Genomic DNA, 18,745 nt, shown 5'->3' on the forward strand with positions numbered 1-18,745 from the left:
TAGTAATTTACAAATGTTTGATATTTTTTTGATATTGAAACAAGTTTAATAATTCATGATGTGATGCTTTCTTTATCCCAAGCAATTTTTACCTTGTCAAATTATATTTTTCAGTTAGAAAAAAAAATTATAAATATATATATAATTTTTGTAATTATTGTTTTACTTGGTCCCTGAAAAACCTAGAATTATATAGAGTGAGCTTAGCTCATTTAACAATGTTTCGACCAACTAAGATTAATCTTGAGAAGCCAAAAAACAAATATCATAATTTTATTCATCTTAAAAAAAAAAAAACAGAATTTTATTTGTTTTCTTTTTATTCTTGTTTTAAATCCTTTTTTTTGTTTTTTTTGCGCCAGATATTGTTATAATTCTTTGAATTGGGTTTCTTTGTAGCATTTATTTATCTTTTAGGTCAAAAACCCCAATTAAATTTAAATTAAGAACTATTTTTTAGTCCGACACAGCACCAAACATAGGTCTTTCACTATTTTTACAATCCAACTTCTTTGTCCGACGCAGCACCAAGCGTAGGTCATACTTAATTCAGCTTAGGCCAATCCGAGCAAATCCGAGACAGCCCCAGAATTTAATCCAATCCATGCCAGTTCGCCTAGCTAAAAATGACCCCATGGAGAACCAGAATATGACATTAACAACTGATTGTTGTAAGCTTCGATATACAACAAATATAACCCATTGCACCGCCTATTTATAATTGAACTTCTACACAACAACACACAACTCTTGAATTAATTCCAAGAGATCAAAAGAGATACAAATTTGCATATATAACTAAGAGACACAACTCTTCACTTTAGGAACACTTCACATCACATTAATTGGTTGGGTCAATCTTCCCCTTTGTAATTTTGTGCTGGTCTCTTAGTTCCTGCCTTGTTCCCTTTCCCTACCCCTTGCAAGCTCCTTGCCGTCTATCTTTCCTCTTTATCCCTATTTCTCTCCAGACTCATCTCACTCCAACAAACATGAGTTGGGCATGTCCTTTTCGTGGTTGACGCGGATTCTATATATCCAAGGCATTCTTTTTGTGGACTGAAACGTTCGAAGAGCTTCACTTGACTTGGGTATTACAGAATTATCTTTGCTGCAACACACAACCACTGCCAAGAAAAAATAATCACGAAACAAGTCGTTCAGTTCAACTTTTGCCATTTTCTAGTGGTGATCAGAGCAGCTGCAGAGTTCAAGCTCATGGGTTCCAGGGCAGCGCATGAAGCCTCCTCAATACAACGGAAATACCACATATTCTTGAGCTTCAGAGGTGAAGACACGGGCAAGGGCTTCACGTCCCACCTTCACAAGGCATTACAAAGCAGGGGATACGATGTTTTTATGGACGAGGACGATCTACAAGTAGGGCAAATTATAAAACCAGAACTGTTCCAGGCAATCGAAAAGTCCAAGATCTCTGTAATTGTCTTCTCAACCAGTTATGCAGATTCCAGTTGGTGTCTTGATGAGCTGGTGAAGATCATGGAGTGTAGAAGAACATTGAATCAAATCGTTTTGCCAATATTCTACAATGTGGATCCTTCAGACGTCAGGAAACAGACTGGTACTTTGGCATCTGATTTTGAGAAACATATCATCCGACATAAAGATGAGGTGGTAAAGGAGTGGAGAAAGGCTCTTACTGAAGCAGCGGATTTGTGTGGCTGGGTTCTCAAAGATACTGCGGACAGGTAATCACTGATTTCTTTGGAATATGATCTCCTTAATTACGTGTTACTGGAATACAATGGCCTCTTTTTCAGTTTTCAATTTTCATTTTCACTTTTTTTAAAAAACTGAAAGTTTGGTAACAATTTTTGTCTTCTGTTAGCGAACACTAGTTTTCAAAATCATCCTTATTTTTTAAAACAACTTCAAAGTGTTATTTGTTTTCAGTTTTCTTTTTAATTTTTTTGTCGCCCTTTCCTTTTCACCATATTTACATTATCAAACATACATTGCACTTTAATAAATAAATAAAAACATACATAGCACTCCAGTTTCGACTTTTAAATATATTTAAAAACAATTTTCAATTTTTTTAAAACTAAAACCGGTTATCAAACATATTTCTTGTTCAGTATTTTTTTGTCGCCCATATTTTTATTAGGAGACTTTTACTATATGCATATAATGATACTACTTAGTAGTTTAAGTATTAATAAACGCTACTATGATAGGATTTATGTGTATGGTTTTAGTACATATATATCTTTATGTTTAGAAACTTTATGCAGATCTCGACAAAATATGAGTTCTTTTGGTAATTACCAAATTTGGTAAAAAAATTTGGTGATTCATAAAATTGGGTGGATTTTGGTACTTTACAAAACCAAATACATTTTTAGTGATACTTTTAAGTTTGAAAACATGAAGAAGAAGAAATTGTCTCGGAAATCGGTCAATTCAGCAAAATCGGATACATGATGATATGTTTGTGTATATGTTCCATAGGTAATAATTTGATGTACTATACGTAAATATACTTTAAACTAAGAATCAACTTTATAGTGATCTAGATTCATAAAATTTTAAATTATTTGGTGAATTAAGATATTATGGGAAAAAAACATTGTCGGAAATATATATTTTAGCTAGTTAGTGCTTGTGTTAAATCCCCCTTGTTTTTGGCAGACATGAGACTTAGCTAAATTGATAAGAATAGATGTGTTTCTCACTCTAGACCCGAGTTCGAATCCCCTCCTTGTAGTTTAGATCAGATTAAAGTAAAATATCATTTGCATAATAAAAAATGATAATCAAGATGTTATCATAATTACTTAAAGAGTAAACTGCAGAATTGCCTATGAAATATCACCTAATTTTCGAGTTCCTCCTGTACTTTTATTTAATCAATTAAGAATACAAATGAGTTTTTTTTTTTTTTTTCCAGTGTCCTCCGTATCGTTAAATTCCATAACATTTAATTAACTTCTCCGTCAATATTAAGGTTAAATTTGTGATTTCCTATATACTTATTTCAAAGAAAAATAAAACTAATCATGAAAGTTAAAAGAAGAAAAAAATATATGCAACACCCATATGGATGTCGGTTCGAAACCAATACAATTAAGTTAATCTGAATCCGATCCAATATAGATTGGATTGTGATTTTTTTCAATCTAATCCAATCATATTAGATGTTTAAATCCAATCCAATCCAATTGATATTTGATTGGATTGGATTGGATGATCGGTTTTTGATTTTTTTTTTTTCTGTAATTTTTGGTATTTTCGCATGTGTTGTATTCAGAGGTGGGCTTGGTGCTTTAACAACTTTAATTGACAAATGATTTGTAGTTGTGTTTGTTATCGTTTATGTGCTTGAGGTTTTGGTGGTGAAGATCTTGAGAACTTGCCTAAGAAGCATGGGGCCCCATTTGGAGGAGGAGGAGTGGGAGGGGGAATTGGACGGTTGTGTTGAGAGTAAAGGAGAAGATAAAGTGATTGGACGGTTGTGTTGAGAGTAAAGGGGAAGATAAAGTGGAGAGAGAGAGAGAGAGAGAGAGAGAGAGAGAGAGAGAGATGGGAGAGGGAAGGTACGAAGAGGAAGACGGAGTCTTAGACGAATATTCCTGTGGCATGAAAATATCGCTCCCACAATAGTTATGGGGGTAATTCGACAGTTTACTCTTACTTATAAACTAGGTTAATTTGGCAATTTTCTTATTTTCTGGTTTGATTAAAGATAACTTTTTGTACTTATTTTGTTGGTTGGTTAGCTGTATGTTGAGACTCTTTTTTTTTGTTTTTTGTTTTTTTTGGATAAATTAATCCTTGGAGTCTTTACTGTGCTCCCTATTGAGTTTGATATTTTAGACTTTAGCGTTAGGTTTTTTTTTGGGTCAAACTTTAGCGTTAGGTTTAGTGGAGTTAGGTCTTTTTCTTATAATTATTTGTAAATTGGGTTTTTGTTTTAAAGATGATGTATCAAACTTTAATCTCTTAGATTAAATTTCAATGAGGTGGCGTGTGGAGCACAAAAGTCAAGCCGATTATGGCAAAGAAAATCAAAGTAGAGGATCCGAATCCTATCCTTGCACCCCTAGTTCGAATTCCATCCCTGTAATTTAGAATATTGCTTGTATAAAAAAACTAATAATGATAATTGAGACCTAACATAAGTGCAAATAATAGAAAGTTGACATGTAGAAATCTAATGTTACATCATAATGAGTCTTTTGTTTTGCTTTCGAATTCAATTTTCAGGAACGAAGCAAAGTTTATCGAGGCATTTATTGAGAATAATATTATCTGACGGCTTTCCACAACTCCCCTACCAGTGGCCGCCTACCCGGTTGGCAATTTCGGATCTATTAAGGCGCAAGGAGGTGCAGTTGGAATTTGCCCCTTTGATGGTGCTCACCATTTGTTCGATTAAATGCCTCAAAGAGGCTTTCCTGTTTTGGTAGTGAAAAATCGCATCTATTATGACAAGACTCCTTCATATGTGTGTCTAGTTAGAATTGCATACTTCTTTTTCTGGCACAGAGACGCTACGCAAGGAAGAAGATGCGCGAGAAAGAGGATGCTCGAGGAAGAAGATGCACCAGGAAGAAGATGTGTGCTGTTTATTTTGGGTTTCTCATTAAAACGATGTCGTCTTAGTATATGAGTTTCATTTAAAATGAAACGATGTGTTTGCTCAAACCTTCATAGGATATAAAAAAGGCATGTTTGGTGGAATAGTCACCGAATCTAAAAAAATAAAGAATGGAACGATGGATGCTCTCCATCCCTTCCTTTCAAGTCATGTCATCATGAGCAATAGTACTCTCTCATAATCATATTATTAGGTTTTGTTATTTTAAATGCAATGGTGCCTTTTGTTTGTAGTAAAACCTTTATTAATTTTTTTGGAACATATTCGTTATTCGATATTACATTAGCCTAGCCTAATATGAAAACTTAAAGGTATTTCTTAGAAGAAAAAAAATTTATGTTATGAAAGGCTCCTCAATATCTCAAGGCTTACACCTGACCTTAAGGCTTGTGGAAGGGTACAAATGAAGGCCATGTACATGTAGCTACGAATTTTGGATGGTATTAGTTGGTAATATATATATATATATATATATTTAGCTTTTAGCCTTTCAAATTTTATCCCTTCTTCAAAAAAATTATGAGTCCGTCAGTGCCGGTTGGAGTTGACTCTCGTGTACATAATATGATCAGTTATCTTTTAGGAGGTGGATCACAAGATGTTGTCATGATTGGAATTTGGGGGATGGGCGGACTAGGCAAAACAACAGCTGCGAAGGCCATTTATAATCGAATTAAGGATATAATGTGCAAGGATTCAGGGCTTCAAGCTTAGAATAAGAATTCATTTGTTAAATCCCATGTAATTTCTTTTGAGTTGTAATAGGTGTTTTGTCTAGGAAATGCCAAAGGGGGAGATTGTTAGTACGAAATTCGTATTGGCATTTCCTAGACTTTAGTATAGGGTGAAAATTAGTTTGTGAGGAATTGTTATTGAACGCTTTGTCACTACTCTTTCAACCCCACACTTCCGAGGTATGACCTGACCATATGAGAAACTTGACAACAGGTAAATCATGACATAATCATGCATTCATTATAGGATTCCTAGTTGGAATTATTTTCACTCAAGTATTTTTATGCTAATTCTATTTTTAATAGGATTATATTTTATCTCTTGAGATTACTTTCCTAGTTGGACTCTATTTTGATTTATATCAAAATATTATGTTTTCATTATCTTGGACTTGGAAAGGATGTTTTAATTAATATCCTATTTGGTTTCGTGTTTACATCTTGATATATATTGTTTAATTGGATAAACAATTGATGGTAGTGCAATGGAGAATATGACGAAATCATATAGGATTCTAAGACTATCAGATTGAATGCATGGCAAGATATTGTGTTGTGATTGTGGGCCTTCACGTGGATTGTGGAGAATAAGTTTTGTATAAATCTTTGTGTGCATCTCTTTAGTTTTGTAGAGTTTTCATACAGTTGGTTTGAGCATCTAAAATTCCAAGAAAGCTGCTGTGCGTATATTTGAGATAAATCATCAAGTGTTCTATGTTTACTTGGTGATTTATCAAACACTTTAATCATTCATATTGCATTCATATGCATGTCGGTGACTCATACGGTTGAAGGCACCAAGACCGTGGTGGCGGTTTTCCTCCGGTGAGCTTGAAGCAATCGTGGCCAGTATTGCGTTCAACATAAGGAGTGTCGAAGATCATCCCGTGACAGGTTGAGTTATGAAGAAGTCGGTAAACATTATCTAGAATGTGTCTAGGATAAGTGTGTGAGTACTTCTTGTAATCATCGTTCTATAGTGGATTTGTGTTGGACTGAGGAGTCCCGTGGATTTTCCCCAGAGGTGGGGTTTTACCACGTAAAATAATTCTCTGCGTGTTCTTTTATTTTATGCCCAGCACGTTACAGGATTGATAAGCCATATCAATCCTGCTACCGAAGTTTATTTTTATTTATTTGATTAGAATCTTAAATTGACCTATTCACCCTCCTCTAGGCATTTTGAGTCATCCTGCAGGTATTTTCACCTTTGAAAAAGGTTATCCTAATAAACGATATCTTGAACTCTCAGAACAGGTAGTTTCTTATAGTGGAGGTTTGCCACTGGCACTTAAAGTTTTAGGCTCTTTCTTGATTGGAAGAACCATAGCAGAGTGGGAAAGCCAATTGGAGGAATTGAAAGGAATCCCTCCTAATGGTATTCTAAAAAAACTGAGAATAAGCTATGACGGTCTAGATAGCAAAGAGAAGTGTATATTCCTTGATATATCTTGTTTCTTCATTGGAATGAACAAAGACCATGTCAGCAAAATATTAGATGGATGTGGCTTTAATGCAGAAATAAAAATCAGTGTCCTCCTTCAGCGGTGCCTTGTAACTGTTAATGAAAAGAACCAGCTAATGATGCATAATTTACTTCGAGACATGGGCAGAGCAATCAGTCAAGAAGGTGACGCAGAAAACCGGAGTAGATTGTGGCAAGATGTGACCGATGTATTGAAAGACAAATCTGTAAGTACTTTTTCAATAAAAGTTTAGAATGCATCATACAAGAGAAGCCTATGTATATGCGTGACATAGTTGGTTTTCCAACCCCTACTAGATAGAATTCCAGGCATGTGTACGTAATATAGTCGATCGGTCTCGTTTCCAATTCTTTCTATTGGTTTGAACTTGCATTAAGAAGGCTCAGTCAGGCAAAATCAACCAAACCACATGTTCTGCCAACCAAACTTCATGTGTACGTACTATTATAGCTTCTGTTAACAAACCTGTGGATAAAGATTTGGTTAATACATGCAATTTTCATGTGTGTAATCATTTGCCAACAATGCTTTTCTTACTGAGTGCTTTTTTTTTAATAGGGAACTAAAAAAGTTGAAGGACTTGCTCTAAATGTGCTAAGCTCGCAAAAGGCTAGCTTCGGTACTGAAGCATTTAGAAATATATGAGCGAACTGAAATTGCTCCAGCTCAACTATGTAGAGCTCACCGGAGAGTACACATATCTTTCCAAAAAATTAAGATGGTTGTGCTGGCATGGGTTCCTTCTAGATTCGATACCAGGCGACTTTGATCTAGAATGCCTAATTGCTATGGACCTGCAGTTTAGCAAACTCAAAATAGTTTGGAAGGATTGCGAGGTAAGTTGGAGAACTAAACCAAAGGTGATTATTATTGCATTTAAGAAGTTTCAGTATTGAGTATTTTTTTTATTCTTTTATTTAATAAGTTCATGTTTTAGCGCAAAAAACAGACAAGAGAAGCCTAAAGCCTGCAGTTTAACAGATGATGAACTCCCTAAGGATCTCGGGAGCCTAAGTTCCTTAGAACATTTAGATTGTGGACAAAATTCTTTTTGTAGACTGCCAAGCCTAAGTTGTCTTTCAAAGCTGGAATATTTGTGTTTAAATGACTGCAGAAAACTTTGTGCAATGCCAGAATTACCGACAAATCTGAAAGTTCTGAGAGGGTTTGGCTGCACAGCATTGGAAACAATGCCAGATTTTTCAAAAATGTCAAGTATACGAGAACTGTATTTATCAGATTCGTACAAACTCACTGAGATTCCTGGCCTGGATAAGTCATTAAACTCCATGACAAGGATTCATATGGAAGGCTGCACCAATCTCACCACCAATTTCAGAAAGAAAATCCTACAGGTCAACCCTTCTCTCTCTCTCTCTCTCTCTCTCTCTCTCTCTCTTTCACACACACACACACACAGATGCACATCCACGTCCACCGCATGTATACACATGAATGAATACGAATGTACTTACACAAATTTGGCTCTACATGGTATAGGGATGGACTTCTTGCGGATTTGGAGGCATTTATTTTGAAGGAATTTATGGTATTTGTTTACACCATAATTAACCAAGCATGCCTAGCACTAAAGTGACTAAACAGCAAGGCAGACATGCCTTCTTCCCTGCCAAAGGGAGATGCTCTTCGAAGGACAACCACCTACCGAAGCTCAACTGCAAACCTAAACACAGGAGACACGTGCCATCATCACAGCAACTTGCACAAAGTCTCACATCAGAACTTTGTGCAAACCTCCTACTTTTACTTCCCTATAAATAGGGAACAGAACCAAGAAAAGGTAACTTCTCTCTCACTATTATTGTTACTTTGCAACAGCATTACTACCCTAGCTAACTCAAGCATCGGAGAGCTTCGGCGGCACTACACCTTGTCCGAAGCTTAATGACCCTTCTCCTATTTTGTCTTCTGCAGGCTTAGCCCTTTCTGAAGGCCCATGCCCTTCTCTTGCTAAAGACAAACCTATCTCTAAGTTGACCCTCTCCAAAGAGAGCATCAACAGTTTACGCCGTCTGTGGAATCGAATACTTAAAACCCATTTTTCTCTACCGGCCAATTGCTCCTTCACCTATCCACCTTGTCACACTTCTTCTTCACTCCACACTTAGCCATGCCTCCGAGGATAACCATGATGCCCAGCATAATACCCCGGAGGTACCTCCTGAGGGGACCGTCGGTGGAGGTCAATCTCGAGGAGGAGCTCCTGCGCCAGTGTTGTCAAGATGTCCGAGAGGTGTGACCATCTTCATTCCAAGAATGTTGAGCTGGAGCACGACTACCGCATCTGAGCGTAGCGAAATGAACCAAGCCCAAGGCTCCCGCAGCCTTACCCAGGAACCGAGCGCACACAGCCAAACCAGCCGGAGCATTCCCACCATAGTCCCCCAATCTAGCCTAGGCCTGGGAAGGGTAAAGGCCCCCTCCATCCGGAGACTCCCTGCCGAGGAATCGGCCTCATGAACCAACGAAGGTCTCAGGATTGCGAGGACCGTATCCGGACCGCATACGGGACCCCTTCTTATCTCCGTTAATCTCCAAGACCCAAAGGTGACACACCTAGGCCCCCACCAAAGCCAACCCATGTGCCCGCAGGAGAGGGTATGGGGACTCGGATAGCTGGGGCATGATTACTCGAAGAGCACGAATCTTATCACACCAGGAGTTCGGTGGACCTGACTTATCTAGCCCTTGGCCACCCACACGCCCGGACCTCCGGCACCTGAGACTCTCCCTCATGCCGACCGGCAATGAGACTTCTCTTTGAGAAGGTCCAGCGCTGGAGAATGAGCATAATACAACCACTAACCCCTTTGGCGAAGCCACGACTGAGCCCTTACCAACGCATCCTTAATTACCACCAAGAGAGGAAATCCAGCCCTCTGCGCGCCTTCTACACTTGCCTGGAGGATCCCTCACCCACATACATTTTTCCAATCTCGCCTGGGTGCAAAGGCAACGGAAAGCATGTGCCTCATCTTCCCATCCACTCTCGGTGGTGCGGCCTGAATTGGTTCTACTGGTGAGCCGTACCATCAATACGTTTGATCAAACAGCCTTCCTAGACCATTTCATGATCGGTGATCGCCTCTACCGCGGACGACACTGTACATGCTTAGGTAGGGTGAGGATGAGCCCTTCCGAGTATGCAGCCGAGTTATTACGAGTACTCCTGCTCGAGACGGATGATCGTGCCCTTTGGTGCTTTCAAGAGTGGCCTCCGAGTCCAACTTCCGATACCTAGTGCACAAAGAACCCTTGGAACACATATCTTGAATTAATGGGCAGCGCGATTCATGCCAAAGCCGGTACTTCAACTCCAAGCGTGGCCCGACCACCGGCACATCATCCTTCACTGATCCCCACCCGGACCAAACTCAGCCCGCCTCAACATTCTACTCCGCCTAAGTACCCGTGGTACCCAAAGACCCCAGCGGAAGGATAACTACCAGGCATACCTTCAATAATAGCAAGGCGGAGCGCACATAGCAACCACCAACAATCCAAGGGGCAACCCACACAGGGCAAGTGATCGGGCTCCACTCCCCTTCTCACCCAAGCCTAGGTTCGATGTCTTCACCACCTTGAACACTACCTACGAGAATGTCCTGGTGCACGAGGCACCTATCATACCCAAGCCTCCCCCCCGGAGACCAGGCAGCAAGCCCATGCCCAACATGGGTGTCTTACACGCTTTCATCGATTCGGTGGACACGACACAGAATCTTGTGTTGCTTTACGCAACATCATTGAAGGACTTATTCGTGAGGGGAAGCTGGATAAATACATGCACAATCTCCCACCCCTACCTAACCTTCACCAACGGCAGATCAACATGATCTCAACTATCAGTGGTGGTCCCACCCTGTTAGAACCTCCAACAACTCCATCAAGCATTATGTCCGCTCCACCTGCACATCAAGTCTTCATCTGAGCAGGGGGCGCTTGCGAAGACCCATAAATCAGGTGGGCTCCCATTACCTTCGCAATGAGGAGCGCGGTGTTGTCTCCCCACGATGACCCACTCATTATCCGCGCCGACATTTCTAACTTTGATGTGGGCGTATCTTAGTGGACACTAGCAGGCTCGGTCAGTGTGATGTTTGCTGAGGCCTTCAACGAGCTCCGTGTCCCATCTCACCTGCTTGACCAAGCATTACACCTGTAAGCTTCTCGTGAGGTGGTCCAGCCATTAGAAGCATTCATCTCCCAATCTCTATTGGATCGGCGCCCCAACGGCGGACAATCACCACTCCCTTCCTCATTATCGATGCCCCACAACCTACAATGTCATCCTCGGCCTTTGCCGCCATGGCCCAAATGAAGTCTTCATCTCCACCATATCTCGCTGCTCCAGTTTCCCTATGCCTTATGGCATAGGCACGGTGTCGAGAGACCAACTTAGCGTCCGAAGTTGCTACGGCTTCAGTGAAGTCCACCAACCGCCAACATCGAGGTGAGGCCTCGCAGTAACAGGCTCGGCCCGGTTCAAGCTGCGCACCGAGCACCCGAAAACCCGAGGAGGAATCTGTCACCCCACAAGGCGAACCCTCTCACCGGAGCTTCGTTACGATCTTGTCGCCTTCGCTTCGCCTTAGTGCGAGGTCTTCGTCGGTCATACAATGACATGCCTAGCATATCACTGAGATCAAATCCCATTGACTAAGCATTAACACTGCCGTCGGCCGTTCGGCGAAGCATCACGCTTATGACCCGGCGATATAAGGCCATGAAGGCGAAGTGGACAAGCTAACTAGCATTGAATTTATCAAGGAGGTGGACTATCCCACCTGGCTGCCAATGTGGTGATGGTTCGAAAGGGCACAAAGGGCTAGGCGCATGTGTGTAGACAACACCAACCTTAATCGGGCCTCCCCAAAGGATAGCTTCCCCCTACCCTGCATCGACGGCTAGTTGATGCCACACCGCCACGCCCTCCTCGCTTCATTGATGCTTACTGGGTACAACCAGATTTTCATGCATCATGAGGACCAAGCCCACACCTCCTTCATCACGGATCGTGGCCTCTCTGCTACAAAGTCATGCCCTCCGCCTCAAGAACGCCGGGGCCACGTATCGTCGATGAAGCAGCATCTTCGCCTAATTGGCAACACCATGGAGGTTTATGTTGATGACATACTCACCAAGAGTCGCACTACTAACCAGCACATCCCCAACCTCTCAGCCATGTTCACCATTACTGAAGCGGTATAAGATGAGGCTCAACCCCACCAAGTGTGCATTTGGGGTGGCTTCAGGCAAATTCCTTGGCTTCATGATCAGCCAAAGGGGTATTGAGGCCAATCCAGAGAATATCAAGGCAATATTGGACATGGCAATACCTAAGACGATCAAGGACATCCAGAGCCTTACAGGGCGTGTCGCGTACCTGACAGATTCATCCACAAGGCCAGCGATCACTGCGCCCCTTCTTCAAGGCACTTAAGGGTAGCAAGCGGAGTATTACGGACGAGTGCGACAAGGCTTTCAACAGTGAATGAGTATATGAGCCGGGCCCCTTATTGTCAACACGAGCACGGAGGTACCCTCATGATCTATCTCTCCGTCTCACGGTCAATTCATGCTCATCGGACAAAGGATGCGGTCTGAGCACCCAATGCATTACGTCGAAAGCGTTACAGAATGCCGAGGTTCGCATACGGACATGGAGAGGCGGCATTCATGCCGGTGGTTTCGGCTCGCGCCTCAGGCCATACTTTTAGGCTCATACCATTCATGTCTTAACCAATCAACCACTCGGCAAGTGTTGCAGTCGGAGACTTACGGGAGGCTAATCAAGTGGGCCATTGAAGCTTAGCGAATTTGATATCCACTTCAAACCCGCCCGACCACTAAGGGCCAAGCCGTGGTGACTTTATATCTGAATTCACCAGAACCCCATGTCGTGGCGGTCCACGATTCGATGGAGCCCACTCCTACCACTGAGCCAAGTCCACATCGCCGGCAGCGGCACCTAGACTTGACTCGGCCCTCATGAACCTTGTATGTGGATGTCTCTTCCAACGCCCGAGGGATGCGGGCTGGCCTTGCTCTCATCTCTCCTGACGAGGTTGTCCTTGAATCGGCCTCCGCTTCAAATTCCACGCCTCCAACAATGAGGCGAATCGAAACACTCTTAGCTGGCCTTCGGTGAGCCAAGGAGATCCCGCCAGGCAAATTCAGATTTTGGCAGCGACTCACGGCTCGTTGTCCACCAAATCAACTAGGACTTCACTGCCAAAGACATGTCCATGATAGCCTACCTCCAACATACTTGCCATTTGCTTACAACCTTCAATGCTTATCTCATAAGCCAGGTGCCTCGCTCAGAGAATAGCCATGCCGATGCCCTAGCTAGATTACCCTCACCATAGAGCGGGTATTGGCCACAATATCTACATGGAAATCTTGAATCAGCCAAGCACACAGGCACCACTCATCTGCGCCATCGATCACAGGCCAACATGGATGGACCCCATCCTCCAATTTTGCAGAACCAGACGCTACGACCTGCTGAGCGGCTGTTCGCTATCGCTCCGCCGATACTGATCATTAATGGTGCCTGCGCGGATTCAACCACTACCTTGGTGCGACCCGAGGAAGGTCACTATGGAAAATCTCCACATCTCGGCTCAAGACTCCTACCCTAGGTGAATCACTATATTTGGAGCCACTTTTGTTCTTGGGCATACCCCGAAAAATGGCCGGAAGTAGCCGGAATAGCAATCCAAAAATTGGCCGAAACCTAATCGAAAATCGAGTTGTCTACGCTACAAATTTCTCAATTCCTACCCAACATGCAGCTAGAGCTCGAGGAATAGATGGATTTCCATACCTGGATTGCCAAAAATGGCGGCCGGACGACGGAGAACCAAAGGCGAAAATTCCTCTCGAGTCGATCGGTTTTCTACAAAATCCGGCGATGTCACTGCCGGTGGCGTCGGAAAAATAGGTTGGGAAGGACGCGGAGCAAGGCGGTCATTTGAGACCGGTCTCGGCCCCAATGGTGGCGGGGTGGTGGTGGCGGCCGGTGGACTCACGGCTGCTCTGATCTAAAGAGGGTTTGCGACAGGCGAGAGAGAGAGAGAGAGAGCTAAGGGCAAATCTGACTTTTTATCAAAAATCCATTTTCCAAATGATTACGATCGTGCCACTGAGTTTCATTCGATCGTAACTCTCTCGTTACAACTCCGATTCGAGCCCACTACATGTCTACAAACTCATCTCGTCGTGCTCTATGCAACGGTACAACCGGAATTCCCAAATTCCTTTCGGATAAGAAATGACCAAATTACCCCTATCCTCAAGGTAAATTCGGAATTTCACTTAAATCGATTAAAACGGAAATAAATTTGGAGTCGGGGTGTTACATAGGGATGGCAAAAATCCCCACCGGGTTGGGTCCTCGTCGCGTACCCCCTAACGGTGAAAGATTTGGGAAAATCAAGGGCGGATAGGGGATCTCCGAATTTTAAAATCCCCGGTTAGAGATGGGCCGGAGATGGTATCATTATCCCCGTCCCTAAACCCAATATGATTAGTGATATATATATAATTTTTTTAATTAATGAATATAGAATATAGAATATATATTTCAATAAACCAATAGGAAACAATTCATGATTTTCTTAGTTGACCAAGAAACATATGAAATTTTTTTATTTATGTGTTCTCCCTGATTCGTTACTAGAACCTCATTCCATTCCGTATTGTCTGATGAAGCTACGGTGTTGGTGCTATAGTGCTACTAGGTTTTTTTTTGTTTATTTGATCTTTTATTTTCATAGGTCTTGAACGTGTTTTGTTGTTGTTAATTTTAGCGGTAAAATAAGAATTTTGTGATAAAATGTTTAGTTTTGATTGTGGAATATATGATTTCTATTAGTTTGTCAAACTGTTTAGATGATTTTAAGTAGTTAAGTTGAATTTTATGGTTTAATTGAATGTAATTGAGTTTATTTTTTTGGTCAAAATGGAGTGTAGTATATTTTTAAAATATAAAAATTGGGGATTTGGGGCGGGTTTGAGAGACAACCCCCAATGGAGACTAGGATGGGGACGGGTGCAAGGATGGGAAGCAGGAACGGGGATGGTATTGTCATACTCATCCTCGAACCGGCCCATTACCATCCCTATTCCAATCCAATAGTTTAGGAATCAACTTTGAATGAAAAGAAAAACCTAAGGACCAAAATGGAAAAGTCCTAAAAGTTAGGGGCCAAATTTGTAATTAAATTTTTCTTTGGAGGAAAAAAAGAGCGACGTGTTGGTATTTTATTGGTTGACTCCACAAAGAGTGGGAGCGGGTGGACGGACGATCGTGATCGCATTACCTGATAGATATATATATATATATATATATATATATATATAAAGGCTTAGCGAAGGCTGGTGTAGGGCTCGGGCTTTGGGACTTTGGAGGTTTTACAGATTTTCTTCTTGTTCGCTTCGTCTATTGCTTATCATCTACCAGTCTCCGGAACAAAAATGGCGCCGCCTCCAGGACCCTATTCTGGAACCAGCACCCTCGCCTTGGTAATTCCCTTGAAAAATCTTTTTTTTTTTCCGGTCCGGATCTAACTATGTATATATATTTTAATTTGGTAAAAACTAGAAGGTTCGAATTTTGGACGAATTTGTTGATTAATAATCTAATTAGTGATATGGGTTCTTCTGGATTTGCAGGTTGCTCGTGCTTCCGCATTCTCCTTTGGACTCGTATACGGAAGCATTAAGCTCAAGTATCTCAAGGTACTGCCTTTCCTATTTCTTTTATCTTTTTTTGAATGACCCATTTGTTTGTTTTTTGTAAAATAAGTTCATAGTGTGTTTCTGATTACAAATGGTTGTTGGGTTTGCTTTAATTTTGGTATGAGTAATAAGATATGTAGATTTTAATCGATGTTGGTCAACTTGTATCTGCAGATTGGTCTTTTTTTTATTCTTTGGGTTCCATTTTCATATGAAAAATATGTATGTTTTCCTTGTGTTCATGGAAGAGTATGTTTATGTTTAATCACCATTTGAAAAGCTGATTTCGAGCCTAGTTTCAGTGGCTAGTAGCAGTAATCAGGAAATAGTTCGGTTATATATTATCATCTTATCCTGATGCTTTCTTGGATATTATTTAGTTCTTCCTTTGTCCTGCTGTTTTACTCAGGAGTAATTGTTTTCGTTGTCATCCAATTCCATCGACATTGGTTTGAAGAGTGGCTGCTTAGTGGCAGGTTTATTGGATGATGTCTCTAATGTAACATGCATCCAGTGATAGATAAATAAAAGAAAGTTACTGAATTCTCATAGAAGAGTTAATGAAAGTCTAGAAGACGTGCATACGTAGTCTTTAAGTGAAAAGGACTCTCTTACAGATTCCTTTTTTTTTTATTTGGTCACACTCCTATAGTTCAAAGCCAACTTGTTAATTGTTATACACAGTTTGAGCAAGTTTCACTTTGCTTGAGTAGTGTGTTCAATACACAATGGTGTGGTCAGTATTGAGTGAGACTCTGTGGAAGTGAAATATTTCTAGGTTGCAAGAACTTCACGAGCAAAGTACAAAGCATGAGAACTTCTAGGTTTAGCAATTAACTTTACCTTCACTGTAGCTTCGTAATTGCTTAACAGTCACAACCCACAATCATGACTCACAAAGACTCACTGCAAAAAATAATATGTAAGTACGAAGGGAAAAGGGGGGAAAAAGACAAGGATGTATACAGAGCTTTCTGAAAAAAAGAAGAAAAGGGAGAGATTATGGAAATTTTTTCCTAAGCAACTAGCAATATGTTCTTAATATCATCTCATATTAATAAGCATTGGAGGGGGAAAAACCAAACACGATATGTTTTAAGGATTGCTCGGGTAAAATGTGAGAGAGAACAAACACTTTGTAGCCTTCTGGTTTTAAGATAATAAACTAAGGTTACAAGTAAGGGGCAAAAAACCAAAAATGATATGTCATCAAGATTGCTTGAGTAAATGTAAGAGGACGAAACTCTTTGTAGTTTGTTGGATTTGTAAGTTAATAAACAAAGGCCTCAAGTTAGGGGCACATTTGAGATTTATGTTCAAATGTAGATGGAAATCATGCAACAGTATTGGGTTAGAAAGGAAGTGGGGTTGCTCAAATGTGCGGAAACTGGAAATGAGGAATGAAGACAAGTGATGAGGTTAACATTTTAAACAACTAAATTACCATCTTATATTATATTTTGTTGTTCCTAATCATGTTCTTGATCTTCAACATGACCTAAGATGTTTTAACCTGTCAAGACAAATCCGTCAGGTCAACCTGGCTTTAGTACATGGTTAACCAATGCTCACCTTTAAGGCTGAATCAAATTACTTGTGTTGTCTTGTGTTTGAGTTGTGTTTGCAAGTAGTGACAGTCTTGTATTGGTTTGTTGGATTGATTAAACCATGCCGTTTTATGTGTTAAGAATTTTTTTTTTCACCTTTACTTTAGACATGCACAAACACACACTTGCACACCAAAAAATGTCTACAAGTGCTAATTTCCTTTTTTGTTATCTCCCCACCAAGGCAAAGGCTAAATCTGCAGCAAAGGCTCATCACTGAAGGAGATGTGTTCTATCAGAAGTTGAGTGAGGAATGAGTTGATTTGGAGATAGAAATAATGAATGGGGGTGGAGTGTACCAATATTTCACTTCTGAGAGCTATAATGAAAACCTTGCTTAAAGCTCCAAGTTTTTTTGGTTTAAATTGAGAATTATGAATTCAGCACTTTAGGACGATTTATGTACTTGAACTCGCCTATCGTAACGGCATTTCAATTTCTATTGGTTTTAGTGAAATTGTGAGGGTAATGCTCCCTTGATTAATAAGTTGCCTAACTTTTTATTTATTTATTATTTTTAATATCATGATTTGGCTTCAATTTCATTATTGGGTTATTTTGCTGTAACAGTTAATTATACCTGAATATTATTCTTTTGCATGTTATGAATCTCTGGTTGACTGATGCATTGCTCATTTAAAGTGCGCCTATCTTACATGGAGTTTCTGATGTGGTTGGCATGAACCCTAGACATTTGAGTGCCATCAACAATCTTACCTACATGGATGTGTGGCACCATCAATGTCTCTCCAATTATTCCCCCTGGTTCCATGAACCCTAGACATTTGCGTACTATTGGCAAAGGTCAAGTTGAAATTTGTGGAGAACTTGGAATTGTGATCCCATGTTAGGCTGTATAATTTGTCCAGTATTCATATGGGTTCAGTTTCTTTACTTTACGTTCATGTGTTACTAATAATTATTTAATATTTACGAAAAAGATTTATATACCAGTTTTACCAATTCATGACAAATGGGCCAAAGGGAAAACTCATGTCTGTTGTCATCCTTCATTAGTTCATTTTGTTTATCCCTCGGTACTTTTGTCACCCACGGCAAAAATGTCAAAGAATCTCGTCCCCCAATACTTTTGTCCTCACTCCTTGTTTAAGTTGTTCCCTAAACCCTTAAAAAAAGGTTCCCTTTGTTTGATTGTGTTTCCCTTTGCCTTTGGGCTTTATGAAGTGTATTTTCTAACCAAAATGGAAGCACTCTTCCAATTTGTTGTAACTTCTCAAGTGTGACATGGTGCACATTGCTAATCCCTGATTTTGGAGTAGCTTGATTAAGGGAAACAAGGATCTTGTAAAACAAATTGTGTCGCATTAGAGAAACCTAAGATCTTTAGAATTCATATATATGTTAAGGAGGGTAATAGCGCATGGCATACCGACATGCTACGAATCCACTCAAATTATAATATTTTAATAATTGTAGATGTGTTATAATTTGAGTACCCTAATAGGACATGTCCACATATCAATCACGTGTTATTGTCATCAACAAAATTCGTCAGTGAGGATCCTG

The 18,745-nt window shown here is 40.5% G+C and overlaps 1 protein-coding gene and 1 pseudogene across 2 annotated transcripts; both read left to right on the top strand.

Moving 5' to 3' along the window:
* The first annotated feature begins 1,079 nt into the window (after positions 1–1,079).
* Positions 1,080–9,323, top strand: LOC103319286 (disease resistance protein RPV1-like; annotated as a pseudogene).
* Positions 9,324–15,233: 5,910 nt separating this feature from the next.
* LOC103335587 (uncharacterized) lies at positions 15,234–18,168 on the top strand. Of its 2 annotated transcripts, none has more exons than XM_016794869.2 (3): positions 15,234–15,395; positions 15,546–15,611; positions 17,861–18,168. In XM_016794869.2, exons 1-3 carry the CDS (start codon positions 15,348–15,350, stop codon positions 17,885–17,887), a joined length of 141 nt encoding a protein of 46 aa, XP_016650355.1. In that variant the 5' UTR covers positions 15,234–15,347; the 3' UTR covers positions 17,888–18,168. The 2 variants fall into 2 exon arrangements, with proteins under 2 accessions (XP_016650355.1, XP_008236821.1); XM_008238599.3 differs by lacking the exon at positions 17,861–18,168 and adding an exon at positions 17,403–17,763.
* The last annotated feature ends 577 nt before the right edge of the window (positions 18,169–18,745 follow it).

The sequence above is a fragment of the Prunus mume genome, linkage group LG6 (genome assembly GCF_029339155.1).
Source record: "Prunus mume cultivar Tortuosa linkage group LG6, ASM2933915v1, whole genome shotgun sequence".
Taxonomy (NCBI): Eukaryota; Viridiplantae; Streptophyta; class Magnoliopsida; order Rosales; family Rosaceae; genus Prunus; species Prunus mume.